The sequence below is a fragment of the Eucyclogobius newberryi genome, unplaced genomic scaffold (assembly GCF_026437365.1).
Source record: "Eucyclogobius newberryi isolate DKJ021-1_F unplaced genomic scaffold, fEucNew1.0.hap1 SCAF_5, whole genome shotgun sequence".
NCBI classification, from domain to species: Eukaryota; Metazoa; Chordata; class Actinopteri; order Gobiiformes; family Gobiidae; genus Eucyclogobius; species Eucyclogobius newberryi.
Genome location: NW_027316167.1, coordinates 15,578,271 through 15,596,734, shown reverse-complemented (window position 1 = coordinate 15,596,734; position 18,464 = coordinate 15,578,271). Strand labels below are relative to the sequence as shown.

The 18,464-nt window shown below is 39.8% G+C and overlaps 1 protein-coding gene across 3 annotated transcripts; it reads left to right on the top strand.

Moving 5' to 3' along the window:
* Positions 1-378: 378 nt before the first annotated feature.
* On the top strand, positions 379-18,213 carry itgb6 (integrin, beta 6). 3 transcript variants are annotated; one of them, XM_072464815.1, is made up of 16 exons: positions 379-601; positions 3,219-3,288; positions 4,015-4,094; positions 4,510-4,708; positions 4,925-5,171; positions 5,253-5,418; positions 6,021-6,182; positions 6,268-6,363; positions 6,943-7,032; positions 9,919-10,053; positions 11,443-11,860; positions 13,144-13,366; positions 13,778-13,872; positions 15,981-16,097; positions 17,072-17,238; positions 17,740-18,213. In XM_072464815.1, exons 2-16 carry the CDS (start codon positions 3,234-3,236, stop codon positions 17,833-17,835), a joined length of 2,346 nt encoding a protein of 781 aa, XP_072320916.1. In that variant the 5' UTR covers positions 379-601; positions 3,219-3,233; the 3' UTR covers positions 17,836-18,213. The 3 variants fall into 3 exon arrangements, with proteins under 3 accessions (XP_072320916.1, XP_072320917.1, XP_072320915.1); XM_072464816.1 differs by lacking the exon at positions 379-601 and having other exon boundaries at positions 3,109-3,288; positions 5,256-5,418; XM_072464814.1 differs by lacking the exon at positions 379-601 and having other exon boundaries at positions 3,109-3,288.
* Positions 18,214-18,464: the final 251 nt, after the last annotated feature.

Sequence of the window (18,464 nt, the reverse complement as noted above, 5' to 3'; positions counted from 1 at the left end):
AAAATAATTGCAAGAGCTGTGGGCGGAGACAGGGGGCATCAAAAGCCACAAACGCACGATAATACAGTATTACTAAAACATGGACGGATCAATCGAAATGCAACTTTGAGAAAGCTAATCACAAGGGAACGCCGTTATAATAGGATTCAAAGCCCATAAAAGTCGATTTTACATAATATATTATACAGCCTTTAATGAATCATATATATGAGTCAGTACAACTCAAACTGTGGGTGTGTGCAGCGTGAACATGGTGGAGGTCTCTAAAGCCCACAGCCGGCAGTTGTTACTGTCAGTCACTATCAGGCACAGCGAGAGAGAGAGCGAGTCAGAGCTTGTGCTAACACCCACTCCTGACCCCAGCGCACGGGGCAGGCAGCATGGGCAGCGGGGTCACCCACAAGAGCCCTGCTTCATAAAGGGACCGTGCTACAATAGGTTTACTGTTACTCATCATCCCGGGCGGCGCAGCGGCACAACCGGAGCCAATGTACTGGGCCAAAGCGGCTCCTCTCCTCTCGCTTCTCACCATTTTCACTTGATGACGAGGGAGACGGTCTGACGGCACGGGACAGCATGTTTTCAGAGGACGCCCCTGAAGGTGAGCGTGATTATTGCAGGGAGAGGTCCTACACCTGGTATTTAACTGTGTTTATATGTCGTGCTGTTTAAATTACAGACGCTATACAGAGACATTTTAGTGTGTTCAGAGGTTATTTGTTTTCATGTTGTGAAATGTCTGTTAAAACTTTGAACAAGTCAAGTTTTGAATGAAAGAATGGACTGACAGCTCATCAAATCAAATATAACAACTGCTTATTTTCTGCACTTTTGATGCCCATTGTCTCTTAACGTGTAAATAAATCTTAGGACAATTAAAGCTGAAAACATGTAACAATATCAATAGTACTCCACATTGTATTATTATAAACAATACAGATCTACAAAGACACAAACATGCTGATAATATAATTTCATGTTGTGAATGGAGCATTTACAAATAGAACATTACGTTTAAATTGAATAATCTTTAGATACAATTGACAGTGAAAACCTCATTCTGGAATACTTTGATGAAACTATAAGATGATAAAATAACGTGATGGCAATAAGAGATGGAAGGATGGCCGTGAAACGACAGACCAAAGGAAAACACAGGTAGATCAGGGGCAGACACAATGACAGGGGATAAATGAAAGAGCGGGTTGGTTCGGGAAAAGCTGCTGGATTATCAACACAAAGTCCAGAGACATGGCTTTTATCACAAACGTATCAGGTTTAGGCAGAGTGGGATGACGGCGGGTGGCACTGAGGAGCGGGGACTTTTGGGGTGACAGATGTGACTTACTCAGATCCTCAGGGGCGTGGTGCTGAATTGTGAGATTCCTTCTTGGAGTTGGGATGATATTCGCAGAGCAGCTGTCAATGTGCAACACCTACACACAGCTCCCTCTTCCTTCCCCTCGACACGATCACAGAGACACTCATCCCTCATGCCGCGATAGGCCTGTCTCCAGCGAACGTTGAAGTGAGAATATATTCCTGTATGACAATAACAATGAATCATTTTCGGCTGACTTCGGTGTTAAAGATTAACACTTCATTTATGGCGTCTGGAGCTGTTTGCTCATGGTATGGCCTGTCTGTACTTCTCCTACACGACAACAGCCACAACTCACTGCATCTCTAACATGCTACAATATGTAAGTGTAATGTTTAATTATACACATTTCATAATAGACCAACAAAATTTAGGCTCTTGAATTAAATGCATTCTGCTGAAGGTTAATGCTATAATTCAAGGCTTCAGTAAGTAAGCTCATTGTTTGCTGATTAATTCACTACTTCACCAATAGGTTGCTTTCACGTGACATCACAATACAACTATAGCTTAAAACTGAGCTGGAGACAGGTCAGAATTCACTTTTTCACTGTCAGATTGTAAACAGAAACTAGCACAAAGCCACATGTTCTTTGTCAGTATAAATAAACAAAAGTGAAAGTGGTGCCAGTATTCAAATCTAAAGACGTTATAGTTGCCAGATAAAAGGACTTTATACCATGTTATTAATAAAATTAACAAGTTTGTAGAGACAATCCCAAAGAAATAATGATGAAAGTTCAACATATCTGGATTTCTAGTTTGGAGATTTCCTTCAAAAACAGAAAATCTTCCATTGCGTTATATGGGCACTTGCTCTGAGATTATGACATGATCAAATTCTATAATGAGATGTTAGTTATAGGCCTACACATGTATCCTCTTCACAGTGTTTACCAATCACGGGGACAGGGACCCTTGGGGGTACTTGTAATTAAATTAATTTCAAGTTAACTTCTTTATTTGTCATTATACATGCAATAGAATAGAATGTGAATATTGAACGTTCTTTGTCGTAGGCCTAATACATTCTTAATAATGATTCTGTAGGATAATTTGGGGGAAAAGAAGGGGAAAGAAAGAAAATATGATGGTTATAATTGGCAATATACTAGTTAAATATTTATAATAAAAATAAAGAAACTCCAGAACATGATAAAAGGGGAAGTCTACTCAGAATGTGAGACAACGCTTATTGGGAAAAACTTTTCTATCAATTAAATCAAAACACTATTGCCAAAAAGCAAGCAAACATGTCAAAAAATACTGTTAATATTATTATGTAATAACATTTGCTCAATACATAAGTCAATTGTTGGCGTATTATATAGACCTCATAAAATATATGGGCTAACAGTGTAGCATAAGTTACATTTGTGACGGGCTAATGTGGTCTAATTGTTCAGCTAGTCAACACTGGCACGCTTCTGGTTCCAGTGAATCATCTTGAAGTGAAATTACCGTAAAATCTGAGTTCACTTGTTGACGTGCGGCCGTCACGCGTCTCACCTGGGCGGAAGTGGACATAAAAGGCAGTGGCGGTGCGCAGGTATCCCAGGCCCCGCCCGCACGTGGCGCAGGTTGGACGAGCCCACGCCCACACGCGGCGCAGGTAGCACGAGCCCACGCCCGCACGCGGCGCAGGTTGGACGAGCCCACGCCCACACGCGGCGCAGGTAGCACGAGCCCACGCCCACACGCGGCGCAGGTAGGACGGCAGACACAGCTCCTTCCTCTCCGCTCCGCTCCCAGACACATGACACGGACAGGAGGCTGCGCGCTCTGTAAATATGAGACAGCGTGAATGCCTGTGCCAATGCAGTGTGGTGTCTTGCAGTAACCTTACGGACTAATGGGGTTTCTTCTGCTGGCCCTGACTCTGAGCTACTGGAGTTACAGCGTGGAAGGTAAGAAAAAGAAGTGTTTCAACATAATAATGCCTGGGGTTTGTCTAGGTTTTATAGTCAGTGTAAGATAAAAAATGCAGTCTGTTGAATGTGGGTGTAATGTTATTTTATTATCTTCTTTCCAAGGTTATTCATGTTTTGCCTTATCAAATTTCTTAAAGGAACAGTGACACACATTTCTTTTATTAGGCTTTTATGAGATGCAGGTACATTTGGTGTCATTGTAACACTAGTTTGGCGAAGCAGGTGGGAGCTTAAGGAAAAGGCCTAAATGTGCAAAACTGCTCCAGTGTAATTCAAAACTGAAATAACACTATGGTCAATAATATAGGCTGCAGCAAAACAATCATTGTCACTATCAATGCAAATTAATAGGAACATATTCAAATGATTGTGAAATAGGAACAAGCATTTTAGTCATATTAGGCCACTATTTGTTTGGTTAGACTACTGTGATACTATCAACTTTAAGAAGTTTATCTCCAAATGTATTATAAATGTATTTTTGACTGGTTGTATAAGCAATTGTCATAATAAATCTGAGATAGTACTGTTAACACATTGAAAGCCATGTATAATTTTAAATGCATGTTTGTTCTGTCTCTAAAAACGGATTACTCTGGCTGTTACATCAGCCATTAAATCATCTTTAAGTTAAAATGAAAATGTTGAATTATAGTTAGCAGAGTAAAATGCATACAACAAAGCTGAAGTGTGTTGTTGCAGGATCGTGTTCAGGCGGCAGCTCAGTGACTTGTGATCAGTGTCTGCAGCTCAGTCCCCACTGTGCCTGGTGCAAAGAGGAGGTGAGTGCAGCGCCCGTAACCGGAACAGTTAATAAACAAGTGGTATCAATATATAATAATACAACATGACAACAACATTATGGTATGTCTCTACAATAAAGTAAATCTGCAAATCAACCTTTACTCTTTGCACGACAGGGAATTGCCTGGAATCTGTCATAAAGGTGTTATCAGTCCTCGGTTGTTTTATTGTGCACTGTTAAAGTTGTGTTTTATTAAGTTTATATATTACGTTACACCAGGGACTTGTTTGCAATAGCACATTGTTCATAACTTTCATTGTTCAGACGTCTGATGTGCCTTGCAACACTGGAATTTCCCCATTGTGGGACAAATAAATGCTCATCTTATCTTATCTTAAATAGCACTTACACCTTCAAAAACTGCACACATTTTATTTGTTTTTATCCTTCAGAACTTCACAGACTGGTTTTCGATGGGTGAAAGATGTGACACACTGGATAATTTATTAGAAAAGGGATGTGTGAAGAGCCAGGTGGAGTTTCCAGTCTCCAGCGGACGAATCCTCCAGAACCGGCCTCTCGGGAAGAAGACCAACAACACCAACAGCACCCAGATCTCCCCACAGAAGATGAGCCTCAACCTACGCCCTGGTACGCAACCTACAACATCCACTTAGGGCTAATAATAAGACACTATATTCAAGTGAAAGGAAAGAATTGCATCATATTAAAATGTTTGATTTGAATTCTGCTTATAGGAATAATAGACCAAAAGTATATTTCCTGTCTAAACAATGTAAACAAATAGACTGACTAGTCAAATACTGTGACTTAGTTGTTTAATAATGTGACTTTATTCTCGTGCAGGCAGCCGGGTTACCTTTCAAGTGAAAGTGCAGCACACAGAGGACTATCCCGTGGATGTATATTATCTAATGGACCTGTCCGCTTCAATGATTGACGATTTGAAGATGATCAAGGAACTGGGGTCTTCCTTGTCCAAAGAAATGGCTAAACTCACCAGTAAATTCCGAATGGGCTTCGGGTCTTTTGTCGAGAAACCTGTCCTACCCTTTATCAAGATCACCGAACAGGAGCTGGCCAACCCTTGCAGGTATTAAGTTTCTCAAAAGTCTTTTCAAAAACTGGATACAAAAAGTTCAACATCTCAACTTTCACTTTATTGTGTTGACAGTAGCGTCAGTTCATGGTGCCTGCCAACGTTTGGATATAAACACGTCCTTTCTCTGACGAGTCGCACCGACAAGTTCAACGAGATTGTGGCTCGGCAGCATGTCTCCGCCAACATCGACAATCCGGAGTGCGGCTTTGATGCAGTCATGCAGGCAGCGGTTTGTGGGGTAAAGTACACTTGTCGCATTGTGATGTTACTATTACTTGTCCTTGTAGTTAGGGTTAGGCATCTCAAATGTTAAAGATAATATAGAAAGGGCATCTAACCGGCCACTATGTTGATGTACTATGATCTGTACCATTAATAATCTAAAGGAGATTCTTAAATTAGAGTTAAATACATACATAAAAGGTTAAACATTGACCATGGATGAGATGTTTAATTTATGGTAGATTAAAATTACAGAGTTTTATGCATTTAAACATACTTTTTTTTAAATATATGTACCGAATACACTAAGTTACTCTTACCTAACTCAACAAAACATTTTTAGCTGTAAAAACTTACCATTAAACCAAATGCGTAAAAGGACTTGTGCCTTCATGCCAAAGGTCTATATGCTTCCTCATTTATTATATTTTTTTCTACAATAGTGTGTTCTTTGGTACTTCATTTCCGAGACGATGCATACAAACTATTTGAAAGCAATAACCATCTACTTCATAGATGATAATGTATGCACGCTGACATCCCGATGCTCAGGCTTTGTGAGAATGACCCACTTACACACGCATTCGTTATCATGAGCTGTTCATTGTGTTTCATCAGGAGAGGATTGGCTGGAGAAACGATTCAATGCGTCTGCTAGTGTTTGTAAGTGACGCCGACTCACATTTTGGGATGGACAGTAAAATGGCCGGCATCGTGGTTCCCAACGACGGACATTGTCACCTGAACTCCGATAATGAGTACTACATGTCCACAAAGCAGGTAAATGAGGACGTGGACGCACTTCTCGTTTTTTTCCAAACAGCAGACAAACCTAGTCAATGTTTCACATTTTGTGATTTCATAGGAGTATCCCACTCTGGGCCAACTGATCGATAAAGTGGTGGAGAATAACATCTTGCTAATATTTGCTGTGACAGAGGACCAGACAAAAAACTACAAGGTACGCGTTTTTGGCAAAAGTGGCCAAATAAAATATAAAAGCTGATAATAAAAAAGCTCAGCGCAGTTGAGTACAAAATTCTGTTCCGAAAGTATTACTAAAAACAGTAATACCTTTACCTTTGGCCCCTTGGATCGTTTTACAGTTGATGTTATAGTGAGACAGCATTTGTAGTTATTATCTAGTGATAGACATTTCTGTAATTTGTAATGGGATTTTATGTAATGTTGCGTGCGCTCTGCAATGTCAGTCTTCAGTAGATCTAAACAACTTTATAAATGACTGCTAAGAGGAACAGACAAAAAATGGCAAAAATACCACTATATGTGCAACTTGTATTTGCACGATGTAGGGCATATACAATTATAACTGAGTAGAAGTACCCGGCATAGTTGTTTGCCTCCATCACCTCATGCCAAAAACATCATCATTGTGAGTTGGTTGGTGGACTATGTGGGCATATTTGTTCAATGAGCCACAAGAAACCTGTTACAACCAGCCCCTGCTTTTCTGCACATTTCTTTTGGACCGTCTGCCCACAGAAGTTACATTGACCTTGTTATTAATGTGTTGCCACAGAACTATGCAAACCTCATACCTGGCGCCACAGTGGGAGTCCTGGCCGAAGACTCAAGGAACATCCTGGAACTGATTGTAACAGCGTACAAAGTAAGACATTGTTTCTGTGGTTGGTAATTAAATGCAGTAGCTGTCAAAATGCAGCGGGCACAATACCACTGGTGCTATGTCTGTTATGTGGGCTTCTTCTGGTGGTATTTTGAGGTCACCTATAATTTATTTAGATTTTAAAAACACTGTTATTTGCTTTTGATTTGGCATAGCATTTAAACAGTTTACTTCTGCCAATAATCTTGGTTTAGTCCAAGATTTGTTCTGCTTAAATCCTAGTTTTCACCTGTTAAAATCCTGGTTAATTCCTAATTCATACCCTCTTTTGTCCTGGTTTATTCCCCAGATGTAGTCCTTGTTTGGCTCTATTGTGAATTATGAAACAGGTTTATTTAAGTGTTTGTATTCCGTGTTTATTTTGTGAGCTGAAGTTTAAATGGCTTTTCCTGTGGCATTTTTACAATCCTTCATTTAGAATATACTATACAGCAGTGTAATAGCAGTGTTATATCTGACCAAACTTGTGTAAACCCCAAAACATTACAGGAACGTATAGCCTGTGTGATTATACGATCTGTTTTTCATTAAGCTCAATTTAACCGAAGCTTGTCATCATCTTGCTTCTTATTTTCTGGCTTTTCCGCTTTCCTTCTTTCTTCTATCACATTTTTTGTTTGCCACTGGGTCTCTGCATCAGCATGTTGGCAGCAAGTCTCTTCTTGTCCCACTGCGCTGTTTGATCACAGCCCCACAACTCTGGTCTTCTCTTATTGTGCACTCACTCTCTCTATATTCTACTTTCAGAAGTCCCTCATAGATTGAAAACATCTTTAAAGCAAATTCAATGACTGTAGAAAACGTGGTTCAAATATGATGTCATAATAACCAATGATTCAAATGTATTTCTGTGTATCCATGCACAGTGTTCCAGTTTGTTTATCTGTCGTGAGATGGCAAAAGTGGACAAACTATACCGTTATTACTGTCAATGTATCACAGCTTCTTACGGTGTGTTCGCGCTTATCCTTAATTTGTTCCTTTGAAATTTGAGCCCAATTTAGCCCTGATGAGGACTTGATTTGAGCCTGTTCTTGTCCTTGTTTTGGCCAGGTCTAGTACAAGTTTAGTTTGAGGTTTAGTCCCAGTTTAGTCCAATTTCTTTATGTGGTGAATATACTGTGCACACAGCCTTATTAGTATCACAGTGGAGACCAATTTGAACTGTAATTACTTTTTGCAACCTATTTCAGAGGTTTTATTTAGTTACTGAAATATTAGTTAGGATTCATAAAGCACTGCAGATTCTTTTTTCATCCATCATGCCACTTGGCAACAGGCCACAAATCTCCTGCCATGGACACAATGGAAACCTTTGGAACATACTTTTGGCAGCAGGAAGGGCATAAGAAATTGACACGAACTGAACCAACAACCAAAGACAGGACAGACATTATAACTGACATTATAACTGACGATCGAAGAATTCAAAAAATTAAATTGAAACTCTACCTTTTTGACAGACCTTTGACTATGTTGGATGAAATGTGCTGTGATTTTGTTTCATTGGATAGCTTGTATTCCTTGTATTATTATCTTTGTCCTTTGTCCTTATTTTTTCCTTTTCTCTCTCTCTTCCTCTCCCTCGCTCTCCCTCTCCCTCTCCCTCTCTCTCTCTGTCCTGTTTGGTGTGTTTGGAATGAAAAAAAAGAAACAACAAATCACATATATAAAATAATACATTTTTGTTGAGAATCACATTGTTCCTGTTGCCCACCAAATTTTCCTTCAAGTCCTTCAGAACTCCCATTACCTCATCTGTAACCTCACATAGATTCACGTTCTTCAACCTGCAGCCTTAACCACATCAAAGACCTGTACTTGATAGTCAGAAAACAATTCATTATTTACATCATGCATTGACTAATCTCTTTCATTGGATACATCCCATCAGGCGTTCTCCTTGGCAACAGTGAGAACATGGTACAGTTGCAGCCGAAGAAAACGCACAATTAGCTTTCTTTTCGCACCCAGACGGTCCGTCACAGAGTTCATTAGTCAGTCAAACACAGTCTTTATTTGAGCTGAGGTGAGCTGTCACTCTTTCCGCAGGTAAAAAGTGCACCTGGCTCATGACTCACATTGCAAAGAGGGATAAAAGTTTTTGGATTCATTCAATGGGTTTGAGGTCAATGCAGTGTCAAGGCGTAATCTCATCTGAAGCTTTGTTTTATGCACCATCAGTTACACAAGATGAGGTCATTGTCGAGTTTATTAAAAGGCAGGGAATAAAAAGGGGTTTGATGCTGGAATTGGCTTGAAGGTTTACACTGCATTAGTTACACTTGCTTTGGTTTCATCACTGTGCAGTTTGTCATAATTAAAAAAATACAGAATGCAGATATTAAAGTAGACCTATTCAAGAGTTTTAGAAATCAAATCAAATAGTCTACTTTGACAAAGATACATTTAAAACATTGTAACATTCAGTGTCAGTTATCAAGAGCCACACCAAAATATGTGTAGAGCTTACAGCATTTAAGATTTGTTTGCCACCAACTTGTCTCCATGGAGATGGTTTAGCTTTGTTGGATTGTTCCACAGTTTGGCATTTCTCCACGGAGACAAACAGATGACTCCGCCAGGCCAAGTTACAGGTCAGATCTGTGGAGAGGCCATGATTTTCCAGGTATTTTCTTTAGTAATAAAAACACCTGGATTTGAATAAATGCAAAATAGATTTTTTTTATACCATACTGTGGAATATCACAGAAAAAGCAATAATATCTCTGTGGAGACTCAGTGGCAGACACCTTTAAATGACAGAAACCTGCAGCTCTGTCATTCATGTCATTCAGGACACTACAAACTGCTGTTCTGATTGTTTTTTTTTTCTTTTTTTTTTTAATCTATCGTCTATTTTTCCAGGAGCTGCGTTCAGAGGTTGAGTTAGAAGTGCTCGGAGATACAGAGGATCTGCAGATGTCCTTCACAGCGATCTGCCCAAACGGGACGGTCACGCCTGACATGAAACACTGCTCCAACGTTAAACCTGGAGAAATGGTAAGTCAATGTACTAGTGGGACGGCTATGTTCTCCGTTTTTCTTTCCTCACATGGGTTAAGGTTAGGAACAAGTCGAAGCGTTAAGTGTTAGAGCTATGGGTTAGGTTAGGGTTATGACTAAGTATGTTTCCCGGTACCTACGTATGTTCCCCATTTCCACATACAGATTGAACATACCTTAAACCTGGAGGTACATATGTTCTACGGTCTATAGAATATGGGGAACATGTACTCACTCCTTACCAAGTACTTGTAAAGATCGGTATCTCAAAGAGGCAAGTGATACGCTGATTACACTCCTTTCAGATCTTGACCCTGTTACAGCTGTTTGCGAGATAAAAGCAGAAAGCTGGTTCACTGAAGATGCGTTTCCACACTTTGGTTTAATTAAAGGACTTTGGGGTGTGGGCTGCATTGCTCAAAAGCATCAAAAGGATTTCAGAGTCCTCACTTTCAAAACTCAACCACACCTTTACTATTAGTCAGCAAATGCCGTATCAGAAGGACTTTTTTTTCCCTAATTACCTGTCAGGCTGTTGATTCATTCAGTGCATTAATCTTACAACTTTCCATCCATTTCTTTGTGTAGAGTTAAGGTGTATTTCTTTTGTGGACCTGGCAGCTATTTCCCCAACTGACTAACTCATTCAGCCATGTGGATAAGGCTTTCTTATTTTGTCATTTCGGTTCCATCCAAACCAAGCTTCCTGCATCAGTTTCCATTCATTCCATAGTGAATGAGCTACACATGGCCTTATGACGCCAAAGTTACAAGAAAAATAATAAAAAATGCCGTAAGCCTTAGAGTTTCCCACCTGGTTTAGATCTGATGGTACCAGAAAGAACAGTGTTTCTTAGGTTTGTTACTGGGGCTGCAACGATTAGTCTGAATGAGCCGACCAGTCTAAAACTAAAATCATCATTAGCCGCAGCCGTATTTGTTACTTTCTCTCTTTTAATGATTTTGAGTCTTTAAACGTAAAGCACACTACATAAAAGCACAGTTAGTTAGAAATAGTTCATTTTTCCACTTTCTGGCTTTGTGTGTGTGTGTTGCCACAGCAAAGCTCAAACGCTGCCTCAGTAAGTCAAGTTTTTTGCTACTATTTATTTTATTATTGTCTTAGGGTTTTATTATTATTTTCATGATCACTGGTGGAGCACTTGTAACGTGTTTCTTTTTAAATGGTTTTCTGTGCAGCACCTTTTAAACATAAAAAACTTTTTAAAAAGTTTATAAAATGTGCTGCTGAATAAATAAAGTTAATTGTATTGGATTAGCATGAGAAATACTAAACGCCCTTCCTACATCTCTCAGAACTAACACAAAGATAACACATTTTTGTTCACGTTCTTATCAAATATTTGTAATTATGTTGGTCTTCAGGTGCTGTTCAATGTGACTGTGGAGCTGCCTGATTGCCTGTCTGCTCCTCGACACTTCTCTCTCAAACCGGTCGGACTTCAGGACTCGCTGGACATTGAACTGGACTCTCTCTGCTCCTGTCACTGTGGCCCGCCCTCAGAGGGAAACAGCAGCCAGTGCATGGCGGGACAGGGGGCTTTTCAATGTGGCATTTGTGTGTGTCAGCCCGGCTTCATGGGAGTCAACTGTGAATGCAATGAGGAGAGGGCTTTGTTGGAGGACTGTGTGGCCGGCGATGATGCAGAGATATGCAGCGGACAGGGCCAGTGCTACTGCGGACAGTGTGTGTGTCATACATCCAGCTTCGGACGCATCTACGGACCCTACTGCCAGTGCGACAATTACTCCTGTGTTCGCTTCAGAGGGGAGCTGTGCGGAGGTAATGAGGCTGCTTCAAAAGAGGATGATATCTGATGCGTTAATGTCGGTGTGAAAGAGGCCAAACCACAGGAAATATGATCTTATTGTGTCATATTTGCAGCACTTTGTCATGATCATGCCTGAATGAAAATACAGGCACAGGCAAATCCCAATTATGTCAGTTATGGCCATAGGCAGCTATTTCGAGTTAAGCAGATAAATGGTACTATATCATTAATATACCTGCCTGTGTAAACATACACATAAAGGTCTTTTAGTGAAATAATTCATTATTGTGTTAACATGTGCTAATTGTGTTAACTTGTGCTAATACATAGATTCCTATACATAGAGAAGACTGTGAAAGTCGATTGTTTTATTCCATCTGTAACCACTTAAAGGGTCTGAACTGGGCTGGGGGATGTGCCAAAATTATAAATTGTCTTTTCTCATAGGGCTCTATCACAATTTTGATTGTATTAATATAGTGTCATAATAATAACATAATATAAAATGGCTTTTGATATTGATTCCCTGAACATAAAGTTTTCAACAAATGTTGAACTCTGCTCCGAACTACATTATTTTACTGACAGGATCTGCTGTAAACCTCTCAATTCAAAAGCCCCAACCTGTTAGTTCACTATTAGAAATGAGTGAATTTAGTGCCGCTCTGTGGTAGAGTGGGTGGCGCATGTGCGCTCCGTGTAGGCGGCCTGCAGCATTGTGGGTTCAAACTTGAGACACAAATAGTATTCCTCACAGTTGAGGGAAGGACACTGTAGCAATCAGGCACATTGTTGGATGAGCAGCATGTGGATACAACAGCTCAACCCAGACATAGAAGGTCCTGGGTTCAACTCCCAGGCGACGTGAGGCTTTTCTGTGTGGAGATTGCATGTTCTCCACGTGTCTGTGTAGGTTTCCTCCGGGTGTTCTGGTTTCCACTAACAGTAAAACATGTACAATGAGCTCGCCTCTGGGCCAAGAATTCCCTGAAAAATAGCTGGACTTTTCATGGTTGAATAAAGGTCAATAAATAAGCCTGAGAGAAAAGAAGAGATTGAGTGGGTGAGGCTCAAACAGTTCAAATGAAAACATGTTCATCTTCCTTCACCTTGAAAGGGAACTGCCAATAGTCACACTTTCCATTGTGTTAACTGGGATGACTTAATTTAGACTTTCCAGAATAATTATAACACACTGAATTTTAACCACACAGAATATCTTAAGCTCATCAAATACCATGTCATATTATTCTATTGGTACGTTCTAATTCTGATTTATCAAACCCCTCTTTAGGCCACGGCTTGTGTGACTGTGGAGAGTGCCACTGTGACCCCGGCTGGACTGGGGAGTTCTGTAACTGCACCACCAGCACTGACGCCTGCCTGTCCGAAGACGGGACAATCTGCAGCGGCCGGGGCAGCTGTGAGTGCGGCCAGTGTGTCTGCTCTGTCCCAGAAGCGTCAGGCGACAGGTGTGAGAAGTGTCCCACATGCGGTGACGCCTGTAGCTCTGCAAGGTGAGAACACTTTCATCCCCAAATGACTTCAATAGCACCGTATTGTAGATGTTCTTTAACAGCATGTTTCTTTACCTGCATCGTCTAAAGCCTTTTATACTACTTGATCCGGCTGTTCTTTTCAGCACAAGAGTATCGCATTATAGTCCCCTTGTTCACATTTGTCTACACCTATAGAAGTGACATCAAAAGACAACTAATGTCTGCTACACTGGACTAAGAGATTTCCTTTCTCTCCTTTAAAAGCAGCTGTCAGGGCAAGTGCTATTCGATACCACTGTTTCGAGGTGGACGGTGGTGGAGAGTGAGGGAAGCCTTGGGAAAAGTCAGATAAGACCAGATTAGTCTGGGGAAAGGATCAAAGCATCATTAAAAGTAACCTGTCTCTGTTTTGTGCTTGTTTTACACCAGGGGCTGCGTAGAGTGCCACCTCGAAGCAGACGAGGACGTGGAGCTCTGTGTCCAAATGTGTAGCTTCCACAAGATTTCTATTAACACATCCACAGGTCGATAAACTCACCACCACGTGCACACTTATTCTTTACAGTAGTGTTAGTATAAATCAATCAGACATAATTGATGGCTTTCATATTTTAGAAAGGGATGAGGTCGTACTGGGGGCAGAAGTCCATTTTAAATCTCTCCACTTAATTTGACTCTCCTGTAAAAGTTGTGATGATCTGAAACCCAGCAAAAGTATGACTGCTGACAATAACAGTAATAACGTTGATAATACTATATTTATTTGTTATGTCAGTTCATTGATCTTTTGACCAGGACTTTACAGTGAAGTCGTCACATTTCATTACAATACTCAATACCCAAAATTAGACATTAAAGTAAATTCAAAACAGCAACAAAGTGTAAATAGAAAACTACTAATCATGATAATGATGTAGTTTAGTTGATTTTGTACCATTCTGCAGTGGTCAGTGTTTTTATAAGTGGTCCAAAAATAGGAAAAGTGGCAGACACATTGGGGGTAAAGTCTGGCCCTCCCAAGTGCACTTTTACAGCGATAATGCTGGTTTTGATTTAAAGTGTATAATACATATTAGACCCTTCACCGAGTCACATTACTTATAACTACATTAACATATAAAAGGCTAAATGGTACCGATTTATAATAATGTAAGGTGAAGATGAATTGCTCATGTGAAAATTTGGAATCTAATATTTTGTTTTGTTCTTCCAAACTGGCAAAATAATCTGCAATAGAAGCAGAGAATAGCATGTGTGTAGAACCTGTTACGAGTCGATGTGCAAACCTTTCCATCTAAAGGCAGATCAATGTCTGTCATTACCCCATTAATGAACAGTAAAACAGTTAGTACAGAAATTAATTTGTTTACATGACTAGTTTCCATCCATTAGCTTATGCAACGTGATGACACAAAGGGTTCTTTATACTCTAAAGTGTGTGTCTTTTCCTGGTCTCCCTCACAACAAAAAAGTAACAAAAGTAAAAAGCATTCAAACTATTAATTAACAAAGCAAGTACAGATATTGCTTAAGGGCTTGTCGTTCCTGTGTAACTGTGGCATATTTTGTGATAGGTATTATGTGAAACATCAATCATTTAAATATTACATCTATCACACATTTTAAACAGATAAATTCAACATTCAGTTTTCCCGCACTGTGCTGTATGGCTGTAATGTGTAGACTGTACATAACTGATAGTGTCTTGATTGATTGATTTACTGTTTGACAACCTGGGAAAACAAAGATTCTGTTTCTGTTTTTAAAGAAAATATTTCAAGTCTGGGCAAGTATTGTTCCTTACACCGTTGCCATATTATTAAATCAGTTATAGCCTAGAGGATCTTGTTACATTACATAAAATTAAATCAGTTATAGCCTAGAGGAAAAGCCTTGTGCATCTTGTTACATTACATAAAATTAAAACTAAAACTACAATAATTGTTTTGGGATTTTGAAAGAATAATGTTTAGTTGGGCTTTCCTGACTAAATAAAAGTTACACAAATTGAAATAAACATATTATTGACTTACTGAACATAAATTGGCACCATCCTGTCATCAAATGTGTCTGTTAAAATGCTGCAAAAAAAGGCTCTTTTCAATCTCCTCCAGCTCACAACCGTTGACATGACCACCGTCTTGAAATAGTAGGGCTCCCGCTACACTAATATTGCTATTACTAATATTTCTCATTGTTTAACTTTATATTTGGGGCAGTCGCATCAAGTCTATGTTTTCTCGTGGGTCACAGATTTGCTGGTATGTTGACCTCTTTGGATTTAAGTATCTTATGTGTACCCTGCACTTCTTTAGTGCACCATGGCCGGACAATGGTGAACATATTATTTACCTTGTTGTACAGGCAAAGCTTTTATTTTACTTCTGAATAGCTAATAGATCTGCTTTATTTTGAACTTACTCTTGATATGCAAGCTGAGAGGTGTAACTGATTATCTGAAAGGATTGTCAGGCCCCAGATGTAAAATACAATAGCGTGGGCAGATTGGCTTTGATATGTAAATCAAACTAACGGGCCAGCACAGACTTCCATATCCTTTTACATTCACAATGCAGGGAAGAAAGATGATCTAAGGATTCATGTTATTGTCATATGTTCACGTCTCTTTCAGAGTTTGACCAGGACCTCGCCATGAAATGCACATTGATGACAGACTCAGAGTGCTGGATCTCCTTTTATGTGATAGGAAGTGAGATAGGGACCAATGCCTTTGACCTTCAGCTGTATGGTAAGTGTTTTAAACGAGAGCATGTTTGTGACAGTGAATGTAGGACAACTGATATTTATTAGCCCAATAAAAATGTATCTAACAACAATAATAGAGGCAACTGATACCCAAAGTGTTTGATTTTAGCAGATTGAAGTTTGATTCCTGACTCCGACTGTTTACTGCATGTCCTTCCTTCCCTCTCATCCCCCACTTCACACTACTGTCCTGCCAATAAAGCCTACGGGCGCAAAATCTTTAAAAAATAGAACAAAAAGTACCATTCTGACAGTCAGCCATCTTAACGGTAACCCTGACTGTGTGCAGGGAATGAACAATGGCCAACTGCTGAGTTAACCACATGAAATTGCTCTTTAAAGTTGTTACAGCTGTTACAATATTGTCATCTTTTTTCCTGCATCACAGCTGTCAATCACAAGTATTAACCCCACCCTTTTCTCACATGTCCTGCTATGCCTATTTGTCTTTCACAAACATTTTCACGGTTTCCTGAAGACAGACATGGAGCTGTTTAAGGCTGCAGTGTATTGCATTGTATCAGTCTGCAGATGTGCTGCTGTAATTAAAATTGTATTCATGTTAACAATGGCACTAATGTTTGTCTCTTTTGAGGATTTTCTATCTAGTATGTACCAACTATGAAGCCAAATAGAGTGCACCAGGTCTAGTGGTTTGATATGACAACTGGCAATAAAAACTGGTTCCACCAAAAGTTAAGCGACAGTGGTTCAAGTGGAAGAGCGGGTTTCTTTTTAAGTTGGCGGTTTAATTAAAATTCCTTTGGCTGTGTGTACAAAGTGTAAATGTCGGTGTGACAGTCACTTATCTTTCAGTCCACCTCAGAGGTGGCTGCAGTAGTAGTTTTCTCCCTCTAACTTGGGAGAGATAATACTTCAATGTACGAGTTGAGTACGTGTTGAGTATCTTGCTATATTATAAAGCGTATTATAGTTGTTTATTTTGTTGTCTTGCAGGTTGCCCAGAACCTCCTAACATTCCCATGATTATCCTGGGAGTGTCTCTGTCCGTGGTGTGCATTGGCCTGATCCTGCTGGCCGTGTGGAAGGTTCTGGTGTCCGTCCACGACCGGAAAGAGGTGGCAAAGTTTGAAGCTGAAAGAGCAAAAGCAAAATGGCAGACGGTGGGTTTTCCATGACATTAAATTGAAAGTATAAATGATTTTGTGGTGTAAAATAGGATGAATTTGCCTGCGCCTGTACTAGTCGTAAGCCATAAAAGGAGTAAAATCTCAATTATCATTCAATTATTATCACAGTACTAAAAGGGTCATTTGATTTACTGCAGCAGACAATTAATTCCTAAAACCTACAATAGAAATGTATTTTAGTTGAATTTATACTATTAGGGCTTCATCACAATCACAATTTGACATGGTACAATTATCAAAGTGCAAAGACCGCAAATATTTAGGAATTAGATTGAGCGATTTATGAACAACAAGATCTTATTTATGGAAAAAGTTGAGCTTGTTGTTACCAAAATGTTTTGAAATGTATGGGATTCTTGTTTTGGTTCGACAATTTATGTTGTTATCTCTCAAAATGTGCGCTGTGAACGTGTGAAGTTATACAGAAAAATATGTGTTTAACATTGTATAACATCTGTATTCGTCTTATTGCAGGGGACCAATCCTCTATTCAAAAGCTCAACATCTACCTTCAAAAACGTGACCTACAAGAGCACGGCCAAGGAAAAGATTACTACAATGAACTGCTGACAATGACACTGATATTGTACGATGCAGATTTCTAATGCACTTAAGATGTGTGTGTGTGTGTGTGTGTGTGTGTGTGTGTGAATGACAGAGAATGTGTACTATGCATCCAAGTGTGTTTTAGCCTCTAGGTACTTTGTGGATGTTTTACAGCTGAGACACTGTGATTGACATGGCATTACATGGACTGCTGCTGGAGAGGTGCACTGCTTCTGCCAAAGGGGGCGCCACTGAGTGATCTACTACTGAACATACCTATTTTATTGAATGAACGTTTATAAAAGTGGATTTTTTTCTGATTTGTAAAACGTTGTGTTGTTTTTGTTTCAAACCCAGGCTGGGCCTCGGTGGGTTATTTTCATTTGCACTTCACTGAATAAAGTTAAAACATGACCAATGCCGTCCCAATTCGTCTTAAACTGGTCCAAACACAGAGCTGGTCTGAATATGAAACGTGACCCCTTGTGGTTGAAAACTAAACTCATACTTTCCCTAAAATAACCATAAGGATAATCTGCAAAGCGCGTCCGTTCTAGTCACTGTGCATCTTATAACATGATGTGTACTTTGGCTCTGCCCTGCTCCGGACTGCAGTGTCTGAGTCTGACGCACACTGTAGCTCCATGTAAAGC

Coding starts and splice junctions, on each gene's coding strand:
- itgb6 (XM_072464815.1), top strand. CDS start 3,234: ATGGGGTTTCTTCTGCTGGCCCTGACTCTGAGCTACTGGAGTTACAGC. Junction 16,098..17,071: donor CTTTGACCTTCAGCTGTATG/GTAAGTGTTTTA, acceptor GTTGTCTTGCAG/GTTGCCCAGAACCTCCTAAC. Junction 17,239..17,739: donor CAAAAGCAAAATGGCAGACG/GTGGGTTTTCCA, acceptor GTCTTATTGCAG/GGGACCAATCCTCTATTCAA.